General features: G+C 50.0%; 1 protein-coding gene across 1 annotated transcript in view; it reads right to left on the bottom strand.

Annotated features, from left to right (window-relative positions):
* Positions 1–521: 521 nt before the first annotated feature.
* Positions 522–27880, bottom strand: part of Jdp2 (Jun dimerization protein 2) — a 41923-nt gene continuing 14564 nt past the window's right edge. The window contains exons 3-4 of the mRNA XM_052185387.1: positions 7608–7712; positions 522–1586 (exon numbers count right to left, since the gene is read on the bottom strand). Of these exons, the coding sequence (XP_052041347.1) occupies positions 1401–1586; positions 7608–7712 (291 nt within the window). The 3' untranslated portion in view covers positions 522–1400. The remainder of the gene's footprint in view (positions 1587–7607; positions 7713–27880) is intronic.

Raw genomic sequence — 27880 nt, forward strand, 5'->3', positions numbered from 1 at the left:
TTGTCTCCCCGAGTCTACAATTCCCCACCCACAAACTGGAGACAATAGCTGCCCTGTGACAAGGCTGCCACAACAGACGAAGGGAGACAGGTTTGAAGCAAGCAAGAGCAAGGTAAACCTATTACAGGATCCACGGTGCAAGATTCGCTGGTTTACTCCCCAACAAAGGTTCAGTTCATTGCAGTGCCTGATACACTCAAGGAAGCTGGTGAGAGAGGACCCCAGTCCCCAGCAAGCACATCAAGTGGCTCTCATAGGAATCCAAATTCTCTAACCTCTGCACATATCTACACAAAGACACACACCCCACCACGCACACACAAACTATTAAAAAAAAAAAAAAAACTTGGCCTAAGTAAATGAAGCAAGTACTCTCAAAATGGTATGTGCAGAGTTCTTTAACATCTCCAGGCCTCAGGCTCCTCATCTGTGAAATGGGCATATTCAGGCTTACCTGACAGAGCAGGTATGGAAACTATTCCAACATCTGCCCTGGGCAGACACCACTCGAGGCAGCTGGGTAATTAAGAGCAATGTTTACTGAGAGATACAGGACTGGGTACTAGGAAGGGGTTACAAGGATGGAAATGTACCCCACCCGCCTGGCCACCCCCCCAACACCCAGAGCCTACAGTACTTAGGAATTACAATGGCCGTAACTGGTAGGTGGATGTCCGTAACAACAGACCATAGCATATTTGTACTGTGTCACATCGAGTGATTATAGAAATCCATATATATATATTGCTCGTATAAAATCTTTTTTTTTTTGTAAAAAATATTAAAAAAAAAAAAAAGAAAGAAAGTATAAAAACTGTGTGCAGTTGGAAGCCCCGCCAGGACAGCCAGTCTGTAAACATTCATTGACTGAGTGTGTGCTTTGGAAGGGCGCCCGCGCCTCTGTGCTGCAGCAAACTCCAGCTGGGTCATCGCAGCCCCACAGTGCACCCCGCTTTCCACCGGGCTTGGGCAGGGCTGGGGAAGGTAGATTTCAGTCTCTGCTGAGTTCCATCCACGGCCACACTGTGTTTGCAAGGCATGGCTTTTCTTGGCTGCTCCGTAGTCCCCTGGGTGGGGGGGGGGGGGGGTCTTGGCAGAGAGGCCAAAGGAGTGCGCCCGAGGCGGCGGCTACCTGGTTTGGCACCTCTCTGGCTCAGGTGCCCTTCAAGCTGGGCCCTGGAGTGGGACAGCCCCTATCTGCGGGTCAGCCTTGGTCTCAGCGCCTGGTCCCTCTGGTTTCTTCAGTCCGCTCTTGCTCTTGTGAGGCTGGGCTGTGAATTTCAAAAAAAAAAGCCAGCTGGAGGCTAGTTATGCTAAGCCTCATCATAGAGTTTGTCACGTGCCCCGGAGGGGCCCTCTGTCACCTTCCTCCTCTTCCTCTGAGGCCTCCAGGCCTTCAGTCACTTCTTGTCCAGCTGTTCCAGCAGTGGGTTGCCTTCCGACTCTGGCGTCCTGACGCTGTCGGTGCGCACGATACAAGTGGGGCGGTGGCGGTTGAGCATCAGGATGAGCTGTTGCCTCTCCAGTTTCAGCTCCTCTATCTGGGTCTTCAGCTCCGCGTTCATGAGCTCCAGCCGCTCTGACTCCTGCACAGACAGAGACACACCATCAGCTGTCACTGCCAGCCTGCTCCTGAGAGGTGTCCGGCCATTCTGGCTGGCACCTGTGCTGCTGGCTTGGTTTTCTGCCTGCCAGGTTTCTCTGAAGGCTGAGCATCTGGGGTGACAGGCAGCACCATGTCACACAGTAATGACCCCTGTCACAGCAGGATGGGACCAGATGATATGTGGGGTTATGATATGCTATCCAGTTCATATCCCTTCTCACTCCCTTCTCTCCAGCCCCACAGCGTTCTTGCTCTATGAAGAGCAGACAGAGGGTCCAAGGTGGCCCACAGGGGGCGACACAAGACCAAGTGCATTGGTATGCGGCAAAGGTATGGTGGGATTGATAAACTTGGTGTGAGTCATCCCTCCTAAAGCCTGTGCCTCCTGGCCATTAGCTCGTACTGTTTAGAATGTTTCCTCTTCCCTCCAGTTGCCCGTCCTCTAGGAGCTTCGACCCCAGACAAGCAATCAACCTGCTGGACCGGAAATGAGGTTTCAAACTGATGTCAGATGAAACTCCCAATGCCCTGGGCAGAAGGAGGGATGTCGAGGATGTGATGGGGTATGAAGTTGTGTGTTCACAGTAAGGACAGGTGACAAGCATGTCTGCTCAAGGCCTGGGGCTCACACAGCAGGCCGGAAGAACTCAGTGATGGGGTCATCCTGCTCTTCTAACAGCCCGGAACTGCAAGCTCACGTGTGCACTGAGGCACCTCGGGCCAGTGAGCTGTTCGCTGGGAATAATTTTGTCCCAGGGTCTAGGGAAGGGTTTGGCTGTCATGGATCAGTGACTGGCAGATGAAGGATTGCTTGCGACACAGGAGACAACCCTCACAGGACCTTCCATCCCAGACACCAATGTCAGATGCTGAGGGACCAGTGTTAGTCCCAGAGCAGGTGAAGCTTGCAGCTCTTTCTGCTCAGAGGGGTGCAGTTGGGGACAGCCTCCCTCTGAGAGTGAGAACTTTGGTTCTCCCCACACCTTGGGGCTGGGTGGGGGAGAGAAGGGGGAGGGGACGGGGCAGGGGAAGCTCTCCTCCTTGTGCTGCAAGCCTGCCAGAGTTTCCCTTGTGCACCTTCTCTGAGGTGGCTGCATGGGCTCTCAGGGAGCTCAGGACATTTGAGGGATGCAGGTGTTAGGATCAGACACCCAGAGCAACAGCTTCAAAAAGGAAAAAAGAAATGCAGAGAGAGAGGAGGAAATATTTAAAAAAGCATCCTTGGTGGCTTTTAATGGGACAGGCCAAGACAAGACTGGAATGCTGGCCTGGTCTACAGTTCTCAGAATTCTGAGAGGGGGCTAGTGTTTCCTCCATCCTCCTCACCTCCCCCAGCCCAGGCTGCTAACACAATCTTCAGATTGTCCTCAGCCTTTGTACTGAGAAGCCCCAGGGCCATCTACCCTGGATGTGCCTCAGCCTGCAAAGGAGATGAACGCTTTGGGGAATCGGAAGCCTATGACGATCCCTAACCCCACTCACCCCCCAGGGCTCCAGAGGAGAGGTCACTCAGCACACAGCAAGGCCCAGCTAAGGACCGCCATTCTGAGTGTAGGAGATAAGGAACTCTGGGTAAGGAACTCTCCATGAAAAGGGGGTGGGGTGGGGAGCTGTCCTGTGTGAAGACATAGCAGGGATCACTGCTCTCTAGGACACAGTCGGGTACAAGATAGAGAAAGCAGGATAGAGCCACATGGCAGCCATGCTTAGAGTCTGAGTCTAAAGCGGCTTATCTTGTCTGTGAAGAGGTCACAATCCCCAGGATTGGAAGAGTTCCCACTGGGAGAGTGCTAGGTAAAACTGAAGGGCTAGAGGGGCTCAAGGGACCCCTTCTTTCACCTCTGAGCAGGCAGAGTGGGGGAAAAGAATGGATGCTTCAGAGACAACGCAGTGAGACTTGGGCACCACCTGGCTTTGGAGGATGAAGGAGGCAGGGCAGAGAGGGGTGGCTGCATGGCTATTGCCTGAGAGGGGAGTTGGGCTAGACAGTGCTAAATGGAGTCTGGAAGGAGTTTGGGCTTGGGCACAGTGTCTGAAGCTCAAGCTGGGCACGGCTAGCTGAACATAAACACAGTGCAGGAGCCTGTGATTGGGCCCTCAGAAATTGGAGGCAGGAAGTTAGGTGTTCAAGACCAGCCTTGGCTACATACTGAGCTTGAAGCCATCTTGGTCTATGTGAACCACACAGCACGCAGACCTACCTCCAAAACACACACACACACACACACACACACACACACACACACACACACACGAGGTTTGGAGCAACTCAGTCTGCCTGTCAGAGGCCCACTAACCTCTTCTTACTATGTGACTCTCTCCTGTGGTCAAGGAATTACTGGCTGGTGCTCCATGGTATAGAACCTGTGCTCAGAAGAATATTGTTGGGGCTGGAGAGATGGCTCAGTGGTTAAGAGCACTGACTGCTCTTCCAGAGGTCCTGAGTTTTCAATTCGTAGCAACCATAGGGTAGCTCACAACCATCTGTAATAGGATATGATGGCCTCTGCTAGTGTGTCTGAAGACAGCGACAGTGTACTCACATGCATAAAATATTTTTTAAAAAGATTTTGTCTCCTGCACTGTCGCCAGCACAGTAGAGAGATGCTACAGAGAAGGGCACTCTGTTGTTTCATCCTGGTGTGTGACTGCCCAAATTACTAATTCCAGAGGCCTCAGTTTACACATATGCACCACACACAAAATGATTAGTCCAGGAAAGTATAAGCACTAAGATTCCCTAAAATATATTACATCTTTCTTTCTTTCTTCTTTTATCTTTTTTTCTTTTTTTCTTTCTTTCTTTTTTTTTTTTTTTTTTTTTTTTTTTTTTTTGGTTTTTTGAGACAGGGTTTCTCTGTGTAGCCCTGACTGCCTGGAACTCACTCTGTAGACCAGGCTGGCCTCGAAATCAGAAATCGGCTTACCTCTGCCTCCCAAATTCTGGGATTAAAGGCGTGCGCCACCACTCCCCGGCTATTACATCATAAACACACACACACACACACACACACATACACACACACACACACACCATTCCAAGACAGGTCCTGGAAATTGTTCTGAAGACCAAGCTGGCCTCAAACTCACAAAGCTCCACTGGCCTCAGTCTTCCAAGTACTGGGATTAAAGGCATGTGGCACCACCACCCTGCCCTGACTTTATATTTTCAAATGCCCTGGGGGGCATTGGTTCCATCAACTTTTTCTAAGGGTTGGGAAGCAGCTCGTGTCTGTGCTAAATCCTGTTTGCCAGCTACACCACTGTGAGCAGCTTTCCCCGGTTCTGGGAGTCTGGGTAAACTGAAGAGAGTTCTGGGCAGCTGAGGAAGTCCAAGCAATCAGCCCTCATCAGGATCCTGCCAGCAGAGGGGGACCGCTCATCCTCTCAGGGCACCAGGGGAAGAGCGCAGAGTGTCTTGGGAATGAAAAATGGCCTCAGTGCCCCCAGGGCCCAGAGAACCTATTTTGGGCACAGTGGTGTGGCAGGAGCAAGCGTCATAGCAGAGAGACACCCCAGGCTGATGTTCCTGACTGCAGACAGAGGCTTTGGGGCAGGCCCAAGGTCTGTGGTGTGTGAACTAGTCTACCCAAAGGCCCACCCAAGTTGGCCTTGACTGGTCTAGAGAGACGAACTCTCTGGGAGGTAGTCTTTCTTTGAGTTGCATGTGAGGGTACAGAGGTCCAGGTGCGGTGCGAGTGGGGCCCAGGTCCTCAGGCACTGACAGCACAGTGTGAAGGGTCTGCCTTCACACCCTGATTTCTGCTTCCCAGGTTATCAGATGGGGAGAGACGTCAAGGGAAAAGGACTGGGCTGGAACCCACAAGGGGTTGCTTCCCAGTCCCAAGGTCACATCTCTCCATCTTGGCAGCCACATCTCCTACTGGGATAACACAGCACTACTTGAGCTGCCCTAACCCAAGGCCTGCCTTGCAGGTGCCCTCTGGCTGGTGCCCTCCTCGTCCTGAACCCTTCATGGCTCCCATGACCATAGAGGTTATCATAGAATGGGGACACTGGGGAGAGTGGACCGAGGTCTTGGAAACCTGGACAGTGAGGACACACTGGTCTGTTTACACTGGTCCATTCTGAACCCCGGGCTTGTAGACTCAGTGTCTGCCTGCCCCTCTGTCCTTCATATCCTTCATCTCTTACTGTCTTCCCCTATTTATCTCACAAATGGAAGAGCCTCTCCTCAGCCGCACTCCGGCTTCTGAAACAACACTCCTGGCTGGCTACTGGCTCTTACTTGCTATCTGTTGTCCACTGAGGGGATAGGACTCACTGGCCCATAGTGTGTCCACTGAGAGGACAGGCCCTTGGTTATCAACTAAAAAAGAGATGGACAAGTTCCTGCCCTGTGCTTGCCAGCAGGGTTGCTTGGGCAAATGACTTGGTCTCTCTGAGCCACGGATCACTTTCTAAAATGGGAAGAACTCGGGTTACCTTATTGAAGTGTTGTAATCATGTGAAATGCCCGGCACACACTAGCCATTTGACAACTTCATCTGTTACTAACATCTAGGAGCACAGTAGGTGCTTGAACTGGTGTGTAATTGGGAGCCTCTGGTGTGGGCACATCTTGTCTACTAACTGTCTGACAAGCTCCAGGAAGCTGGAATCATATGGGACATTCCTCCTGAGAAGCCTGCCTGCACTTCCTGGTTCTGTCCATCGGGTACCTGATGCTGGGCTTTTAGCATGGGACATGCCCCTCACTTTTAAGGCCTTTATCTTAGAACCTGCTGAACAATCCAGTCTGCATTGCATACCACTGATAAGACCTCTCAGCCTCAGGCAACTCAGTCCTGTTGCTAAGTACTGCCCGGCCCCAGTTGCCCATGGCGAAGGGTCTACAGATGCCCACTTGTAATCCAGAACAGCGCTCTGCTTGTGGTAGACCTGAGAAGAGGACATAAGCCACGGGGCCAGAGAGCATCATGCCATCTGGCCTTACCTCTTCATCTTCCGCAGAACGACGACCGCCACTCTTGCTATGTCCCTCGGACAGTGTGCTTAGTGCACAGCTGAACATTTCCTGCACTCGTTCAATTAATAAATGAATTAATGAATGAACCAGCTAAGGAACTTAGGGTCAGATCGGGAATAGCATGGAGACCTGAGGTTAGCAGCAGGCACTGACATCAGTCCTATCCTTTGGTGGCCCTGAGATCTGCACAGGTCACATCATCACCGTGCCTTCCTCACTTGCAGAAAGGGAGCCACGAAGATCCCTGTCCTCACCAGCTACTCTGGCAATGGAATGAGATCACAGCCAGCACTTAGTATAGTGCAATGCTCACAACCACTGCTCACCATTGTGGCTTGAGAACACTCCTGCCTGACTGTTGTGTTAGTACACAGCACCGCTATGACTGTTCAGGAACAAACCAATGACTGGGGTGGGGTATTGCTGACTACGGGGGACGAGTCAGCTTTCCACTCCCTCCCCTCCCCTGCCACCATTTTTTGAAGCAAAGTCGGTGGGGGTGGAGAGGGGGAGGGCTAAGGGACAGGACCCAGGGATAAGAAAGAGCAAGCACCCTGCTCTTGATGGCTGATGACATCAGGAGGCAAATGACAGCTCCCGGAGGCTGAACTTCACATACTGGTGGGACCCCAGATTCCTGGGAACAGCAGCAAAGAGTCAAAGGTCATCCACAGTGTGGCTAAGGGCAGGCCAGTGGGGTATGCAGTGTGGATGAAGTGTTGCAATACAGGGAGTTTTTCCTGGTAACCAGCCCAGGAGCTAAACCCACTGCCCACATATATGACATTGCGCCAACATTCTATTAGCATGTACTGCAGAGCACTGTGGTAGACACAAGGGGCCAAAATGGATAGTTCCAGGTCTGGGCCACTGGGTCAATCGGTACCGGGATCTAAGCTCAGTGGAGGAAAACATAGGTCCTTCTACGTTCTCTGGGTTTCACAGCGGACTGAGGAGCACATCAGCCCCTGTGAAGGATGCAGCGCCACCCGCCGCAGCCGCCCCACTCACCCTCTGCAGGAACTCCGTGCGTTCCTTCTTCTTGTTCCGGCATCTGGCTGCAGCCACTTTGTTCTTCTCCCGGCGCCTTTTCCTTCGCTCTTCCTCCTCGTCTAGCTGTGAGGGCACAGAGCCACCGATTAGACCCCACGGGCAGTCCTGAGCACAGCTTCCCACCTGACACATGGACAGACAGGGGGACAGAGCCCCCTTGCCCACCCGCATCTCAGCAAGCACCTGTAGAGGCTGAGACGGAGTTGTCTCCTGGTCAGAGGAGGATACTCACTCCTCAGAGCAGGCAGGCGGGCATCCTGGGGTAGGGGGGAGCTCCCCCTCTCTCCTCCCCCCCCCATCCCCTAAGGGCAGGGCTACCTGGCTCAGCCAGAGTTTCTGGGGCTGGGAGCCTGGCCAGTCTTTGAGGCGGCTCCTTGCAAGTGGGTGGGGCAACCTGTTCCGCCTGGTTCAAGCCCTCTGGGTGTGATTTTTTTTCCAGGCCAGCAGCTCCCAGGCACTTCCTTTAAAAACACCTTGGGCAGGGACCCAGGTTCTCATTCTGCACCTACTTCTCCCAAACTCTCGTCACCCCACCTCTTCTGTTGGTTTTTCAAGCCCTCAACCACACCTTCTTACCAGCATGGCTCTTCTCTCCGTCCCCCAAACTGCTGACCTACTTCCCTGGACTGTCACAGCAACCCTGCCTCCTCACTTGGCTGGACACATCCCAGGATTCCCTGAGACTGCAAGATAGCCTGTCTCCTTGAAGAAACTCAGGACTCATAAAGCAAGGCCCATAACCCAGCTGGGGCAACAATTCACCACCCACCCACCCTCCCACTCTGCCAGACAGTTGCTAAGTTTTCGATATCGGTAATAACAAGGGCTGCCTCTTGCCTACTTTTACAAATCCTTTCAACACACACCACTCCATCCTCGAGACCAAGTCTCATGGGAAGATGCTATTACTGTCCCATTTTTCAGGTAGTAAATCTGAGGCTTCAAAGTTCACTTTATCTATAGCCATTCGACATGGCTGAGCTGGATTTTGAACTCAGGTCTTGTAAGTTCTAAACTTTCTACTCTGAAAAACAAACAAATGAGAACCAAAAAAAAAAACAAGTGGCTAAGATTGTTCTCCAACTCCTACTGTAGTCAGAGATGGCCTTGAGTGACAAGCATCCTCCCCAGCTTCCTGAGTGCTAAGGTGAGAGCAGCAGACACTCACACTCAGTTTATTAATTGAACCTAGGGCCTGTGCATGCTAGGCAAATACTTTGCCAACTGAACCAAATTCTTTCAAGTTTTCTGCCGGGGTGCCTTGTGCTGTCCTTGCCAACTAGGGAAGTCTGGAGGCCTCAGAGGGCCAGCTGGGCTGGGGACAGCTCCAAGTCTCAGAGGCCACGAGCTGTGATGCTGCACTCTCTGGGCTTGCCAATTCTGTCACTTCTTGAGTGGGGTAAGGTTAAGGGGTGACTCTGGCAGTCCACAGCCTGTGACAAAGTCTCAGTCCAAAGGGACATCAGCCAGGAAAGTAAGCATCCTCTTTCCGTTCGCTTCTGGCATGGTCAGGAGCACAGAGCGAAGGTCCAGCTCGGGACTCACAGCAGCACTCTGGCCTCCGATTTTGGCAGAGCAGCCTCCTCCCTCCCTCCCCACCACCTTAAGACTCCTCCTTAAGCCACACTGGCCCTCTGGGAGGCTGCTGGACAGGTGCCCCATCAATGCCTCCATACCGACACCTCCCATGCCCGTGGCCTTCTTTGAAACCGAACCAGAAGTGGCAGCTCCTCTGGCTGACCCGCATCTGGGATACAGAAACCTGGCTGACACTGATTCCGCCCGACCTCGGCCTCACCCCACAGCAGGCCGAGGTAACCGTGACATCAGGCAAAGGGAAGGAACCGGAGGAAGTGGCTGGCAGCGCAATCTCCCCTCTGCCAAGAGGCTCTGCCCACAAACTGCCACAGTGATGGGTGCAGCCTGCCCCTGCTGGGCCTTGCCCTATGCAACCAAATGAGGTACAGCCCCTGTCCCCCAAACCAGACCCTATCTATCAATCCCTGCACAAGGCCTGGGCCCAGAGGGCTGGAAGTAGCACATTCAGGGGCCGTGGCTGCCGTTTAACAAGTCCCCCGGGGTCAGTTTGACACCCAGATCACTGAACTGTTCCATCTGCCCTCTGAGCCCATCAAACCCTTCCGTCAATATTTTTAAGTCTGAAGGCCACATCCTTTTCCACCCCAGTCAAGACCACGTTCCTTTCCTACTTTCTCTCATCCTTCAAGAGTAAATGTCACCTCCTCTAGGAAGGCCCCTTTGATGTCCCTGATGAAACCCCTGGGCTACTACAGAATTCCACCCCATCCAGCAGGCTAGGTAGCTGGAGGGAAGCTGAGTATCCCATGGAATGAGCACGTAGTCATGGAATACAAGACTGTAGAGAACTGTGCAGCTGCATGGATTCCAACTATACAGAGATGTCACAGCTAACCTGGAATCCGTGGGGCCTCTGCCCTGCACTCAGGAAATACACACTACCAGGATGCCTCCTGCCTGTCTGCAGGGAGATGGAAGTCTGGGACCTGTCTCCTCCAGAAACAGAGCGACTAAGGGTAGTATCTAGATTTGGGGTGCAGGGTACTAATAACTGTGCCAGGTCTGTTCAGACCCTATGAAGTTCTGGGGTGTGCATTTGGGTCTAGGGTCCCCATTCTGTTCCTGCCACATTTGCCCACCCCTAGCCATTCCTCCATCCATGCACAGCCTGAGCAACCCTTCTCATTAAATGACATCTCACCAAGCTGAGATGTGGCCCAAGACTTACCACATCTTCCCCATTAGAATGGGGATGCATCTCTTCAAAGCGTCCTACCCACAACTGTTGCTTTGGAGGAGTCCAGGGGAGATATAGCTGGCAAAGCTCTTCCAGAAACAGGCCAGGGGCTCATGGGGTCTCTGCCTTCTGCACCACACAGCCACTGAGCTTGTCACACTGTGTCAGTGCCTGAACTGTCCGTGGCCCTGACTGGACACAGGCTCTACTCTCCTGCCCTCCCCCAGCCTCCTGCTTTCCTCCAGAGGAAGCTGGGTTTCTCCTTCCCTGATAACTTCCTGAGTTCTAGAGGGCATCTGACAGAATGTTCTCACCACACACAGAACAGCCGCCAAAAACCAGAACCCCAAATGGGGACTAGTGGGGCTCCTTACAGACGCAGCTGGAAGAACTGGGGTGTCTGAGGAGGAGGCAGAGGTATTTAGGGAATGGTGTGATGGAGTTGGGGGTTGGGAGCCTGTACTTCCCAGCGATTGCCCTTAGCTCCCTGTTCTCCCCAATTCCCAGAAGCTCCAAGGGAAAGACACCTGTGCTCCGTGACAAATGCTCCCCCTAAACTGCACTCTGCATCAAGGGACAGATTCTTCAGGGAACTGGCAATCTTAAGTGTCCCTCCTCACCCTGTCCCATCTTTGTTCTCAAGTCCTTGCTGAGGAACAGGCAGGCCCCAGATCCCACACAGCCAACAGGGACAAGGTAAGGATGGCTGATATGAGCTGTGGTTTGAAGACCCTGAGTGCCAGACACAAGAGGTGTGCAGGGTCACCAACTTCCTATCCTTGTTATGATAGGTCACAAGCAGGTAAGATAGACACAGATCTGCTGGATGAGTAAAAAGATCCCAGACATAGTTCTATAACCCCCTGCCCCCAAAGCCCACCACAAGCAGCCCCACCCAGAGCTGTCAGGCAGGACACAAGGCAGGGATGGGGTCACCCTCACTCAGCTCTTTCTGGACAGTTGCCACCAGGCACTGTGAGGCAGGTGGTAAGGGTGGGGACTCCAGTACCCTAAGACTCAGAGAGCAGGTCTGTGGACAGTCGTCTACCTATCAGCTTCCTTCCTGAACTCCACCCCAGACCTGCTGGACTGGAATCTGTCTGTAATCTGATTCCTGGGGGACTTGTGGGTACAGGAGTTTGCTCAGAAGGCCAGGACGAGCCCTTGGCCAGTCTCTACAAACACATTTATCCTCTGGTTATGCTCTGTTTGTAAGTACTGCCATCTGCCTGATGGTTCAACCATATGCAAACCTGAAATCACCTTAGTCCCAACCCCCCTCCCCCCCCCCACACACACAACAGCCCATCACATCACCAACACCACAGCCTCTCCCAATCAGACCCTCCCTGCAGAGCCCTGCACCACCGCAAAGGCTCCGGGAGGCTCTCCTGGCTAAAATGTCAGTCATCTCTGGTTTCAGCCTTCCACAGCAGCCTCCACCACTTAAAGCACAAACCCTCATCTGTTGAGCAGGGCTCAGTGGGAGGAGACTGGTGGTTCCTGACATAGCCTGTCTTTTCTTTATCGGTAACTTCAGAAACTGGCGCCTCCTGTCTCATCATCAGAATGCCATGCTCTTCCCTGTCCCCAGGCTCTCCGCATGCGCATGCTGTTCCCTCTGCTGGGACTCCTTGTTCTAGATTTCGCTGCCACCTCGATGGAAAGTGCCTTTCTTTTTGTCATCTTCCCATCTGTTTCTTTCCAGAGGCTTTTGACAGCTTGTGTTTGCCTACCTCTTGCACGTATGTTTCTCTTTCTTGTCACTTTCCCCTGAGGTTATCAATCTATTGATAGTTACTCTATCTACATAAATATCTTAGCCTCTCTCCACTGCCATCGCCAGACAAGCACCAAGTGGAAGGAAAGGGCCTTCAGTGGATAGTCATGAACTAAATCAAGAACGTTTATTTCTTGCCAGTCGTTGATGGCACAGGCTTTTAATCCCAGCACTCGGGAGGCAGAGGCAGGAGGATCTCTGTGAGTTCAAGGCCAGCCTAGTGTACAGAGTAAGTTCCGGAACAGCCCAGCCGGGGTTGAGACCTATCTCAAACAACAAACAAACAATATTTACTTCTCCATCTTTGGAGTTCTCTAGCACAGTTCTCTCTTAGCCCTCCCCACCCCCACTTTATAGATAAAGCTGTTGGTATGATCCGTGACAGTTCAGAGTTCAAATCTAGGTCTTTTGCCCCCGAGGCCCAAGCAATCATGCTTTATGGAAAGGCCTATGGTCTATATGTGCAACACACACACACACACACACACACACACAGCCTTTTCAGCCATGCCCTCTCACAATGTGAACATTTAGCCACAACAGAAGCTTCTAGTTCAGAGAGAAATGTTCATTTTGCTTTCTCCTCTTTGGGTCTTTTTAAATTAAAAAAAAAAAAAAAAAAAAAAAAGCACTGTCTACAGCACAATGAGCAGGAATGGGTGACGGCTGTGGAGCTAGTGGAGGGAGGGGCCCCGCCTACTCTCTTCAGTTTGTTCAGTTTGGTCTTTACCTTTGGTCATATTCCTCGGGCCACATGAGACTGGTGTGTGACATTTTCAAAGCGGTTTCAAAATTAAGGGTCGGGCAGTATTGAAACTGCCTTGCTATGTTTCTTGCATTGAACTGCTATGTTTATAGCAGCCCTATTTATAATAGCCAGAAGCTGGAAAGAGCCCAGATGTCCCTCAATGGAGGAATGGATACCGAAAATGTGGTATATTTACACAATGGAATACTACTCAGCAATTAAAAACAATGAATTCATGAAATTTTTAGGCAAATGGTTGGAACTGGAAAATATCATCCTAAGTGAGGTAACCCAATCACAAAAGAATACACATGGAATGCAATCACTGATAAGTGGATATTAATTAGCCCAGAAGCTCTGAATACTCAAGACACAATTAGCATATCAAATGATTCCCATGAAAAAGGAAGGAGAGGGCCCTGGTCCTGGAAAGGCTTGATCCAGCATTGTAGGGAAGTACCAGGACAGAGAAATGGGAGGGTGATTGGGGAATGGGTGGAGAGAAGAGGGCTTATGGGACATATGGGGAGGGGGGAACTGGGAAAGGGGAAAGCATTTGGAATGTAAACAAAGAATATAGAAAATAAATTAAAAAAAAAAGAAAAAGAAAGAAAAGAAACTGTTTTGCTGATGCTAATCTGGGTTTCCCTCTGCAGACCCAGCCCTGCCGAGCCCTTCTCCTTTATTAACCATTAATTAACCGGCCTAACTCTCAAAGGTGGCTTGGGTTTGCCTCCTCTGCCTTCGAGTGCCATTCATGTGAACTGGCACATGAGGCCCTGCCCAGAAGCAGCAGAGGTCCAGTCCTTAGCCATGTGAATCAGATGGGCTTGGCTAGGGAAGAAAGGCGGCCAACCAACGGCAGTTTCCGGCCTTTGGAAGTGCTTTGGAGGGCCAGAGGCTTGGCCCCTGAAGGCTTCAGGGAGACTCTGGGGTTTCCTCATCTCTGCAGGAGAGGTGGGCTGGCCAAGGTTTCACCTCTGGACTGTCCTGCTTTGTTGGTCAGGGGCAGGGGAACCCCTAGCTCAGTGCAGCTATGTGGGGGAATGTCTGGTATGTTTGGCATTTGGGTGTTTACTTCCCAGGGTGCTCTTAGGTCCCTGGTGTTGAAATGTGGCTTCTCTGTGTTAGGGGGGGTGGGCCTGGCTAGTGACTTTAAGCCCAGAGCTACATTTGGATACTTGGATACTGCAAGGCTGTCTTCTCCGCCCCCCCCCCCACCACCACCACCCTGCCATCTCTCTCCTTTCCATGCCAAGCAGGGAGGTTGACTGTGCCTCTAGAGCAGTACCTTGTTGCATGCAGAGAAGGATGCTTGCAGAGCCCTTCCTAAGTGCCAGGCTCTGGGCTGGATGGAGCCGTGTCCTTCCAAACCCACTCTGTGCCATCCGTATGCACTGAGGAGTTGAGGCTCAGAGAGGCCAGGTGACTTGCCCAGGAGCCCACAGCCTTTCTAGCAGAGTGTCTGAGGAACTCTGACCTTGAAGAACGGTACAGCTTACACCATGCCCACATACCCAGACCTGGCTCTCTGTGTGTGCTACCGTTCTTAGTTCCTGCCAGGCCCTTCAGATCTCCATTCTAGCAATACCGCTTGGTTCTGCTGTTTCCTGTCTGCCTGCCTGGCTGCTCTTACGGTTCTTGCTTTATCCTTGTTACCTTGTGTGAGAGAGTCTCTGTGTTTCCCATACCTTGGGTTAAACATGTCATTTTCTTTCTTGTTCTCAAAAAAAAAAAAAAATTAGAAAGAAAGAAAGAAAAAAGAAAGAAAAAAAGAAAAAAATTGAGATAGAGTCTCACCTAGTCTAAGCTGGCCTTGACCTAGATAGTTCAGTGGTGACTGAACTTCTGATCCCCCTGCCTCCACGTTATAGGTGTGCACCACCGCACCCAGTGCCTGCAGTGCTGAGGGGGCCTTCTGCACCATAGGCAAGCACTGTTACTGAGTCATAGCCCCAGCCTTCAAAAGACATAATTTTGAAACTGCGTTGGAAATGTCAGATGTCACACATCAGTCTCCTGTGGCCACGGAAGCAAAGTGTATGGCCCAAGGAACATGACCAAAGGTGAGGACTAAACTGGAGAGTAGGTGGGGCCCCTCCCTCCATTATCTCCTCAGTCATCACCTATTCCGGTTCATTTTGCAGGCAGTGCTTTTTCAAGACTAGATGAAAATACGAATGTTTAAAAGTAGAACCTTTTAGAGCTGGAGAGATGGTTTAGTGGTTAGGAGCACTGACTGCTCCTCCAGAGGACGTGGGTTCAATTCCCAACACCTGTGTGGGGACACAACTGTTTTCAGTTCCAGGTGGACCTGACACCCTCACACAGGCATACATGCAAGCAAAAACCAATGTACATAAAATTTAAAAAAGATAGATATTTTTTTAAGAAGTAAAACCTCTCAATTCTTAATGTTACTGACTAATTCCACTTTGAACCCAATACTACTTGAGCCAAACAAACAAATGAAACAAACCAACAAACAAATCTGTGGGTTGCACAGCCTCCTGCTAGCATCTGACTCCAGTGGAGTCTGCCCCCAGACGCCTGGGGTTTCATCACCACCATCAACTCTTTACTGAGACCCTGAGCCAATCAGCTCGCCTCTTTGGACCATGAAAACACTGTCTTAACCAATGCAAGAGTTCCCACTTCTCTCTGACCTTCAAGAGCATCTTCAAGGGATCCTGAGGGGGTCTCATTTTACCAGTGGACAAACCTCAGTCTGGAAAGGGAAAGGTCGGCCTGTATCTCTACAGGCAGGGAAAGTACTGGATTCTGATGGCAGGCTGTCTCTGGCGTGGTTGACTGGGCTAGACCCTCCTCTATGATCCCTGGGGTCATTCATTCTGTCCTTGTGGCAGTCGTGGTCACATGGCAGGAAGGACACTGACATTCCCCAGATCCCTTTTAAGAGGTGTTTATATTCAAAGACTAAATGGCAAACACCTAAATCCACCTCTAGAGTCTACAGATGGGAAACTGAGGCTGATTCCAGGTTGACACTTGGGGACAGGAACTGGGTCCTAGAGGACCAGTCGAAAGGACACTGCTGGGTTCATCCTCTTCTGCTACTTGACTGCTCTGTGCCATCTTGAATTCCCTGACCTCAGTTCAAGCCACTGTACCTACCTGTCCCCTGACCCTGTCGGACTCTGCTGGGAGCCTCCTCTTGGTCTTTCCGCAGCACACTCTGACTTATCAACTTGTCACACCACCCACACACCTGCAGGTACTATGCCATCTGTTCCTATGGTCTCACCTTCAGTATACAACAACTAACCACATCTTTATTTCCACACCCAGGTAGCCAACTGACCCACTGGGGCCTCGCTGTGATGTGTCTCAGCCCCCAAAGACTGTATCATCTACTACACTGTTTCTCAACCTGTGGGTCACAACCCCTTTTTGGGGAACAAACAACCCTTTCCCAAAGGTTGCATATCAGGTGCTTACACCACAATTCACAAAACTACAGTTATGAAGTAGCAATGAAAATAACTTTAGGGTTGAGGGTCACCACAACATGAGGAGCTGTAAAAAGGTTGCAGCATTAGGAAGGTTGAGGATGTGCCGGGCAGTGGTGGCGCATGCCTTTAATCCCAGCACTTGGGAGGCAGAGACAGAGGCAGAGGCAGGCAGATTTCTGAGTTCGAGGCCAGCCTGGTCTACAGAGTGAGTTCCAGGATAGTCAGGGCTCCACAGAGAAACCCTGTCTCGAAAAACCAAAAAAGGAAGGTTGAGGACCACGGAGCTACTGGTTGCTTCATCTCTGTTTCCATTCTGGCTGGCATCACCACCCAACCGTTTCCTAGAGCTACAGACTCCAGCCTCATCCTCTCCTATCTTCCTCTCATTATCTCCAATTTTGATCCTACCGGACACCCAATTCCACACCCTACCTCAGGAGTGTCCAACCTTCTGCAGTTGTGATATGACACTGTCATCTACAGATGTGTTGGGTGTCTCCCACAGCTACCCTGAGATGCACGTAGCCCCTGCAATGGACATGCTCACCCTGCCCTGACTTTCAGATTTGGTCTCCATCTTACATCTCCACTGCCGTTCTCCTGGACCCTACTTCACAGCTCACCACTGCAAAGGCCTCCTAGGAGGGCTCGGGGTCCTGCCTTGACCTTTCTTCACTCCAGGCCAGCCATTGAATTCTCAAACGCAAACCTAACCAGCGGCTGACTCTTCTGTCAGTAGTGGCTTTCCTTGCTCTAAAGACCAAGCTGCTTGCTCTGTCATACAAGGTTCCTGTGCCTGACCTCCCACCTGCCTGTGGTCCCACTGACTGCGCTTACCACTCTATCAATCTGCTCCTGAAGCATCCCTCGCAGATCTGACCTCTGCCTCTTGTGCACTCAGGGGAACTATCATCTCCACCAGGAAGTCCTCCTCGACTCTGAGCCCTCAGGCTGAGAAGCGTCCCTCTGCACAGAGCTCCCATTCATCCCTGAACTTTCCCTCGGCCCTGCTGTGCTGCTTTCTACCCTCTGAGGCGCTCTCCACCACACTGGGCGTTTCATGAAGACAAAGCCCATGTCTTGTTGACTTTTTGCGTGCCCAGTAGATTACTAAACATTTGCTAAAAGGAGAGGAAATTCAATCTAGACAAGAACCTGGGCCTTTTTTTTTTTCCTTTTACACTGCTGGAGATCCTAAGGTGTCTGATTCCTGCGCCAGTGTTTTGCTACTGCTCTTAGCTGCCTGCAGGGCCAGGTTGTAACCATGACAAATGCAAGCACCAGGCCTTGAGGGAGCAAGGCCCCTTGGCAACCCTGGGAGAAGGCTCTATGGGAGCGCTGATGGAGGCGCCACTCCCCTGCAGTAATTCCCCAGCACCCAGGAGCAGCTGGTACCTGCTGGCCACGGTAGAGAGGAACAGGGCTGAACACCAAACCCCAGCTTGAGGTTCTGGAACAGACAAACCCCTAAGAGTCTATATCCCCATGCATCATGAGGCCACATGCTCACGGAGGGGAGCAAACATGCCTGCAGAGGGCCACTGGCTCCTGGGAAGAAGTATAGTATAGATGTTTTATTTATATATATATATATATAAACTAGTAGTCCTTCATGAATTGTTAGACCAGTGCCACAGGCTCACCCATTAAACCAAATGGTCTTTCTACTACCCCTCACCAAGAAGTAATGCCTAACTCTGTCCTTGGCCCTCCACCCACAGGGGGGAAAAAAATCTCAGCTGGGTCAAGAGAGAACCTGTAAAACAAAAGACTGCTAGGCGTGGGCGGTTTACAGCACACACACAAGGAAGGGCCATTTTGGGGAAAGAAAAAAAAAAGCCATGCAGAACAGCCTGTTTCCAAGGCTAAGAAAAGACAGCATTGTGTTTGGAACAAAGCCTGCAAAACCAGGCTGAGCAGGGTGACACCCGTTCGCTGTTAGGAAAAGAGCAAACATGGCTACCGGGAATGAGAATGGAGGAGATGGGGGGGGGGGAGGGTGTTGGAAGCCATCTCTGCACAGACAGGGATGACAGGGATCAGCTAATATGCTAACACTGCTAACACCGGAGAGGAGAGCCGGCTCTGACCTCCTGTGAAGGAAGAGTGTTAGGAGAGTGGAGGCTTTTGTTGGAGTGAGTCTATTTCTGGCTTGGTCCACACTTAGGATTTAGTGGGGTCTGCTTTCCCACCCCTAGGTCCGTCAATCTATTTTTCCCCGGTTGACAATTACTTCAAAAGATGAGATGAATCTTAATACCCCCCAAAAGCAAACAAGAAATAGAAAACAAATGGTAAGGGAAAATTTTTTTTTCTTCTCAAAAGTTAATGATCCAGGTGAAACTTATTTGTGTGTGTGTGTGTGTGTGTGTGTGTGTGTGTGCACATGCGCATGTGTGCAGGCCAGAAGTTGAGATTGTCTTCCTCAATAGCTCCTTATCTATCTATCTATCTATCTATCTATCTATCTATCTATCTATCTATCTATCTATCTTTCTTTCTTTCTATCTATCTATCTATCTATCTATCTATCTATCTATCTATCTATCTATCTATCTATCTGTCTGTCTATCTATCTACTTACCTACATATTTATTTATAGGCAGAGCCTCTCACATAACCTGAAGCTTGTCTAGACTGACTGACCACTGAGGAAGGACCCTTTAGTCTGCCACATCAGCACTGGGATAACAGGCATGTGCCACATTTGGATTTTTTTATGGGGGCCAGAGATCAAATTCAGGTCTCCATGCTTATGCAGCAAGCACCCTATTGATTGAAGTATATCTCCCCAGTTCCAAAAATGGGTTCTCTAGCAATCGCATATGGTGTGAAATGTCTGGAAGCCAGTGGTCTACAAACTGAGGGACAAGCCCTCGCACACTGACTCTCTATACCATTAGAGGAAGGCTCAGGCACTGCACAGAATATTTATGAACAGGGAGGCTCTGAAAGCCCGAGTTGGCCAAAGTCGCCCTTTTCAAGTGCCAGCCCATTAAAGCCTTTGGAAGTCATTTGTCTTTCACTGTGAAGGTGAAAAACAAGGTCCCAAGCTTAATTATTCTCCACCAAGGCAGTTCCGTTTCATCTGTATGCAGGCCATGCAGCCAAACCACAGATTTCAGCCAATTTCTCCCAGGCACAAGAAATAGATCACTGACAAATCACTCAGCAGAACGGCCACCTCTCCATCGAGGGAACTGAATGCTGGCTAATAAAAATCCTGCACGTGACAAGGTCAGATGAGGTCACAGTCAGGGGTGTCTGGCCTGGAGGATGGAAAGATTATAACATGAGAATGGCAGTTCAGATGGGCAAGGAAGGGCTTGGGCACGCTACTCAGATGAAGAATGGCAGACAGCTGTCCCTGATGGAGTGACTCCCTCCCTAGTCCTAGAATAGTTAACTCAAGGACAGCCACAGCAAATGCAGGCTCCTTAGGCATGGGAACAGTTTATCTGATTGTCCCTCCTATAACAACCAAAGGAGCCAACTTAATGAATTGGATAAAGTCCTCAGGGTGTGGACACTACTGATGTCAGGCCAGAGATCTCAGGACATGGAAATAAGTGGTTTGGAACTGCTGAGTCAGACCAACCTCTGGCTGGACAGATCCAGGTTCCACACACTTTAATAAGTGCCCAAGAGCAGGCGGATCCTTGCAAGAAGCTGGACGAATATTGGAAGAAAAATGTGGTTTTAGATTCTTGTCAGTCATTTCTCAGATAGGATCTTGCCAGGCAGGGCTGGAAGACAAATTCACCTAACAGCATCCAAATCCCGATGGCTTATTGCCTGAAGGAGCCCTGGACCCCACCCTTCACAAAGTCAGCTTGGAAGAAACCCAACATGGCACTTGTAGCACGCTCCTGGCTGCCCGCACACAGCCTGTGGGCCCCACAGTGAAGAGCATCAGGACCAACTAATGGATTCCAGGCCAGTTTTAGCGACAAAAGCCTTTTGTCCGATTGATACCCCAAAAGCTAAATCTAGAAAATGGCAGAATTTCATTCAAGGGCCCCTAACTCTATCAATACTTGTAGTTAATCAGTGGAAATGACAGGATAGGCTATGATTGATGCAAAGTTCCAAACTCAGAATTAGCCGAGGCAGTGGCAGGGTTGGACTTCGAATTTACTTACAACAGCAGATCAGTCAGCTAGTAGCTAAGGAGCCAAGCAGATGAGTAGACAGATTAAAAAGAAAAGCCTTTCCTGCCTCTCCGGGTACTCATGCATTAAAGACAAGTCTCGGGAAGGCTATTCTGAAATGTATGCAAAATAGATCATCCTGGCACCAGAAATCCTTAGGTTAGGTAACTAGTAGGCATGAGAACTGTATAGACAAATCTGATACCAAAGGACAGCTATCTTTTAAGTAGGATAAAGTCATGCTTACAAGTGAGGCTCTGGCTGGTGGCTTGGTCTTTTTGGGTCTCCATTCCTGGACAGCTAATGGTCCTTTCACTTACCTCACATTGAGGTTGGAGCAGACAAGTGTTGATGACTGCAAAAGCAGCTTGATGATCACCAAGGGCAATAATATTCAATAAGCCTCAAGCCCTAAACACAGAGACCTGGGCTGCTGTCTACGTGCTGAGGGTTTCAACCAATAGACAGCAGTTAGGGGCACCTGCCCCTCCTACTTGGACTGAAGGAATCAGAATGGAGATCCAGGAGTTAGCGGTCACCCTGGCATACCCTACGTCCTGGAATTCTGCATAAAATCCTGTCCATGCTGCCTGCCCCCCAGATGGCTATTGGCAATAGAAAGGAAGGAGGGAACATTGACTCTCACCAGCTCTGGGCTTTTTTTAACTGCTGTTGGAACCAAAGGAGGACTTATTTGATTGTCTTATTATTTATTTATTTGATTGTCTTATTTATTTATCTTTTATGTATATGGATGTTTTGCCTGCATGCATCATGTGTGTGCCTGGAACTGGAACTACATACAAATGGCTGTGGCCCACCATGTGGATGCTGGAAATCGATTTTGGACCTCTGCAAAACAAGTACTTCTGGGCTGGAGAGATGACTCAGAGGTTAAGAACACTGACTGCTCTTCCAAAGGTCCTGAGTTCAAATCCCAGCAACCACATGATGGCTCACAACCATCATTAATGATATCTGATCCCCTCTTCTGGTGTGTCTGAAGGCAGTTAAAGTGTGCTTACATATAACAATAAATAAATCTTAACAACAAAAAACAAGTACTCTTAACCACTTAGCTCTCCCCCCCAGCCCCAGAGGATTTAAGTCATGGATGTGAATTCCAGAACACTGATGCATGCTGGGAGAACTGTCATATTACACCTCCCCAGAACCCTGTGAGACAGACACTACTTTCCAATTTGTATTATTGAGATAAAACTCACATATAGAACTATCTCACCAAACTAGGTGATTAGTAGCTTTTAGTGTACTGAGTCATGTACTTGAATAACCATAGCCAACTTTAAAACATTCTATACTCCCTCTGTACTACCCCACACCCCCAACCCTGCCACATCCCCATTCCTCCTATCTCTCCAAGGCAATTAAGAGAACGGTTCTCCGTCTATTTGTCTATTCTAAACATCACACGTCACGGGACACTTGATCCTGTGTGACTGGCTGCTTCTCAGTACACTGATTTACAGCCCCTCAGCCTTTTTTTTGTATTCAAACGTCATTCTGCTGCATGGCATGGTTTGCTCAAGGGTGTGCATGTGTGTGAGAAGGCACAGAGTGGACATAAGATGTCCCCTGGATCGCTCTCCACTTCTTTCATTGAGGCAGACTCTCCACTGAACACAGAGCTCACCGACTCTGGCTGGTCTAGTTAGCCCCTTGACCTGGTGACCTCAAGTCTGTCTCCCAGTACAAGCAACCTCTACCCTGCCTGGGAATTCCACTTTACCTACCTAGTGGTTCCCCCAGCCTCACATGGTTTCCTTTCTAATGGGTATAGGATTGGGACCTCCGGTCTTCTGATAACTGTTATGCGTCTGTTAGAAAGTACCAGACTGTTCTCCAAAGAGGCTGCACCATTTGCACTCCCAATAGAAGTTTCTGATGGCCACTGTTCTGCAACCTTGTATTATCTTTTAAATTTCAGTCACTTTGTGATGACTGGGTGTGATGTGACAGGTGATGTGACTGTAGGTTTGGTTGTTGAATGTCTACTCAGATTTATTAGTCATTTAATTTTTTCTTTGACTAATATCACATTATTTTCTTTCACATGCAAAAAAATCTCAATTTAAACATAAATATGATATAAAGGTAAAGGGGTCTGGACTGAGGAAAAAGGACAGAGCCACCAGAAGGGAACAGTACAGGGTGACCGCAGGGGTAAGTGTGAGCGTAGAAAATTATACAAATGTGGGAAAATGTCATAATGAAACCAATTGTTCCTGTATTCCAACTCAAACAATTTTAAAAATCAAGAAAAAAATTTTTTTGGAAGAAATGTACACTGAGATCCCTGTTTGTTTCTTTAAACTGGGTGATTTCTTTTTAATATTGAGGTGTAATCAATCATTCTTTGTGCGTGTGTTCATATGCTCATGTGTGCATGTGCCTGTGTATAGGTGTGTGTGTGTGTGCACGCGCACACGCGCACGCACACACATGTTGACATGTAGAGGTCAAGGCTGACAGCAGGTGTCTTCCTCAGTCTCTCTCTGCTTCCACTGTCGGGCTACAGACGCGAGCCGGGCCGTGGTGCCTGGACTTTAGGCTCGAACTCGGGTCCGCAAGCTTAGCTCTTTACTAGCTGAGCCGTCTCCCAGCCCCACGACCATTCTTTTAAAACATGTTTTTGTTGTTGTTCACTGATGTTTTGCCTGTGTGTGTGTCTGTCTGAGCATGTCAGAAACCCTGAATTGGAGTTACAGATAGTTGTGAGCTGCCATGTGGGTGCTGGGAATCGAACCCAGATCTTCTGGAAGAGCAGCCAGTGCCCTTAACCACAGAGCCATCTCTGCAGTTCCATAACTATTCTTTATACATTGGACAGCCATGCCTTACTAGACCTAGGATTTGGAAAGGCTCTCATCTGTGAGTGAGAGGTCTAATTTTCTTCTTATTTCGATGCTAGCAGGGTGTGTGTGTGTGTGTGTGTGTGTATCTAAGCAACTACTAACTAGTTCAAGGAAATAAAAATGTGTATCTTGCTTCTTCCAATAATATAATTATCTTTTCCTTTTTGGGGGGGGTTGGGTTTTTTTTTATTTTTGTTTGTTTGTTTGTTTTGTTTGTTTGTTTTCAAGACAGTGTTTCTCTGTGTAGCCCTGGCTGACCTGGAACTCTGTAGACCAGGCTGGCCTCGAACTCAGAGATCCGCCTGCCTCTGCCTCCCAGGTGCTGGGATTAAAAGGCATGCGCCAACACCGCCTGGCTTATCTTTTCCTTTTAAAAATCTTGTTAGTACTTCCGTATAAAATGAGTCCAGGTTGGTGAATAAGACATCAGGCTTACAACCGGTGGGAGAGCCCAGTTACCATGACAAATGCACTTGGGTCGTCATCTCCTCCCTAGACCCAGTGGCACCAACCAGATCCGGTTGCTTTTCCAGCTCTTGCTGACTATTTGCTTCTCGCCACATTCTTCATTTTCACTTCCAAGGGTGTCTCATGACCTCGCTAGAGCTCAGTCCCTGAGCAGCTGCAGTAGCAGCGTGGGCTGCACTGTACTGTGGCCTGCACTGCACCGTGGCCTGCACTGCACCGTTGCCACAGAACTAGGCTCTTCACTGAGATTGGGCGGCAGGCAGGGAAGAAGGCTGGAGAGGTTCTGCCACCCACAGCGAGTCCATACCCTGGGCTCAATAAAGTGGGGCACTGGCACTGCAGAGAACAGCAACCGTCCAGGGCAGTAAACCCACCCTGGGTGCCCATCCATCTTAATCCGTCCACACAGCCTCCCCGGGATCTCTGCTCTAACCTGAAACCAAGTTGCTCTGTGCCATTTAAAACAGTAGAAGGGAGAAAGCCTTGGGTTGCTCCACATTGTCCAGCCAGATGAATTTTACCTGGAAAGTACATCAGTTTCCCAGCCTAGCATCCACGGTGCTGTGGATCTGGGGACAGCAAAGGGATGGAGGCCACTTTACGAGGCTGCTTTAAAAAAAAAAACGAAAAAAACAAAAAAACAAAAAACAAACTAACAACAACAAAAACACAAGCAAAACGTGGATGGTAGGCATTCAGCAGTGAGCTGAACAAACACCACAGGAGGAAAGACGACAGGCCACACAGGTGGCAAAGGGCTAGAGCACCTCCCCACCCACAGCGCCTGAGGATGACAGACTCCAGCTGCATCTCTAGGGCAGGAACAACCAGAAACAGGAAGGTCTGCTGCTTCCCTGCAGCCCAGGTCACAAGCTCCGCACATCATGAGACCAGCACCGCCAAGACAGTTGAGTCAGAGCAAATGCATTCATTCCCAGGAGAGGTCACTCCCCAGCACAGTGTACTCTGTGGTCATCTTTGTATAGTGTCTCACTTAACCTTCGCATTCACATTTCTGAGTCTGTTTCCCCGATCTACCTACCGCTCAGTCTGACCAATGACTTGCCCAAAGTAACACTGGGAATGAGTGAGCATTCCACTTTAAACCCAGAAACCTAAACTCAAGCCACGTGCTCTTCCAAGATCCCAGGAATGGCCCCTGTGGTCAGGAAGCCAGGACAGTGTCCGCTCCCTTGACTCCTGGGCAACTCCAAACATTCAGGCTGATCAGGAATTCCAGGGACCAAGGACTTTCGAGGAAATGAGAGTCCACAGAACAAGCTTAATCAATAAATAAACTTGCACAACCAACACTTCAGCTGTGTGTCTTCTACTGCATGCTAGGCATCCTGGGAAATCATTACCTATATGAATTCAGTGGATCATATCAACCTTAAGAGGATGATGTAACCCTGCCCCTCTGAAGGCATGAAGACGCTACACGAACCACCACAACAAACGTTTCAAAAGTGACTGATTTTATTTTCCCCAAGAAAAGACAGATTCGTCTGTATCTTCCATCATCTCTCCACAGGACCGCGTGTCAGGACAACAGGTACAACCAAAGTGTTTGTACCAAGGGCTGAACCCAGGACCCTGAGCACTCTACCACTGAGGTACTCTCCATCCCCAAACGCCATTCTCAAGAAAACAAAAACAAAACCCCATGAACTTTGTACATGCTCAGGGTTTGGTATCAGCTTAGCCGCAGGATCACAGAGGCCAACATCTAACAGATCCGTCATCGCCAGTCAGAATCACTTATGCCTTCAATGTAAATGTTTAAAAACAAAAAATCTTGGACTGTGGGGATATAGCTCTGTCAGTAAAGTGCTTGTCACAAGGACCTGAGATAGACTCCCCCATAGCATACCTAAAAAGCTGTGCACATCGGCGACTACTCGGAATTCCAGTGTCAGAAGGAGAAGATCCGTGAGCTCAATGCTCAGTCAACCTAGCTGCAGCAGAGGAGCTACAGCTCAAAAAGAGACCTGGTCGCCGCGGCCCCCCCCCCCCCCGAAAAAAATCATGACTAAGGAAATTTGACATCTGAGGGTATCCTCCGGCCTCTGCACTTGAAAATGTGCGCACACGTGCCTGCATGCACACAAGCACACACGTCTGCACATACCCACATTTTAAAGCATCAACCACGTTTGAAAACATGTTCACAAAGCCATGGAGCCACAGTGGAAACTCAAGATTTCAAAGATGAACTAGGAGTGTCTGTTCCCAGAAAGGACAGACTGGCTTTCTCTGCCAACCAAGTATGAGACAAAAAAAAAAAAAAAAACCTGAGCCAGGGGAAGAAGGCCAAGCCTATTCCAAAGAGCCACAAATTAAAAACCAATTATGCAAGGCTTGCTAAAAATGTCAGCGGACTGCCTTTACGTTTCAAGCCTCTAAAAACACTAGCAAGCTTGGGCCAATGTTTACCCAGCGCAGCGCTGGCTTGACGCAACTTCATATGCTCAGGCTAGAAGGATTATGTCTTGGTTCCTTTTGTGAACACTCCCACTTACGCTGGAGAAGGAACTGTCTTCTGAGGTCACCCCGGGACCACAGACTCCAATTCACCTCCATCCCATGGAAGAAAGCTTTGAAATGTCCCACAGGGTCCTGGAGATGGTGGCAAGTGACCAGGTGAGACCTGCCAACAGCAGATTTCCTCTCTTGCTCAGAAAGTAACAAGGGAATAGAGCCAGCCCTGGAGTCGGCAAGGACGGGGATGCTGGAGGTATAGACGCCTGAGAGTCACACTCCACAAAAGATCTGAGGGCACCCAGAGCCTGCTAAGCATACAGAGCCCCTAAATTCTACACCCGGTACATTCTGGGGGATGGGATAGGGCATGGAAAAGTGGAGCTTAGAAAAGCCTCCCAAGCCATGTGGATCATCCCCCAAGTTTGAGAATGGTTATTTTGATTCAAATTCTCTCTTTCACTTTCTCTCCCCACCCCATTTAACTTTAAAAAAAAAAAATGGAAAAATCAAGGAAAGCAAGACTTAGAAGACGGCACAGAGAAAGTCCACACAGTGCGTAATGTGCATCCCAATAAGGCGTGGGACCTGCAATCCTGAGGGGAGCTAAAGGACCAGACAAGATGTAAAATGTCAGAGCAGAGCCTGCACCTGAACCCACATCACACACTCACAACCCTGCTGCTGCTAAGGGCACAGTGGGAAGTGGGCCCATGCCAGACAGCACAGGGGTAGTGCAGAGTGGGACACGGTGACAGACACAGCACAGGGGCAGTGCAGAATGGGACATGGTGACAGACAGCACAGGGGCAGTGCAGAGTGGGACACAGTGACAGACAGCACAGGGGGCAGTGCAGAATGGGACATGGTGACAGCACAGGGGCAGTGCAGAGTGGGACATGGTGACAGCACAGGGGCAGTGCAGAGTGGGACATGGTGACAGCACAGGGGCAGTGCAGAGTGGGACATGGTGACAGACACAGGGGCAGTGCAGAGTGGGACATGGTGACAGACACAGGGGCAGTGCAGAGTGGGACATGGTGACAGACACAGCACAGGGGCAGTGCAGAGTGGAACATGGTGACAGACACAGTACAGGGGCAGTGTAGAGTGGGACATGGTGACACACAGCACAGGGGCAGTGCAGAGTGGGACATGGTGACAGACAGCACAGGGGCAGTGCAGAGTGGGACATGGTGACAGACACAGGGGCAGTGCAGACTGGGACATGGTGACAGACAGCACAGGGGCAGTGCAGAGTGGGACATGGTGACACACAGCACAGGGGCAGTGCAGAGTGGGACATGGTGACAGACACAGCACAGGGGCAGTGCAGAGTGGGACATGGTGACACACAGCACAGGGGCAGTGCAGAGTGGGACATGGTGACATGGAAAGTACCTGTTCACAGAAGGGTGTCTGCCTGGAGTGGCCAAAGAGGCCTACTTTAAAAAAGAAACCTAATTATTGCAACTCAT

This window comes from Apodemus sylvaticus, chromosome 6, assembly GCF_947179515.1.
Source record: "Apodemus sylvaticus chromosome 6, mApoSyl1.1, whole genome shotgun sequence".
NCBI lineage: Eukaryota > Metazoa > Chordata > Mammalia > Rodentia > Muridae > Apodemus > Apodemus sylvaticus.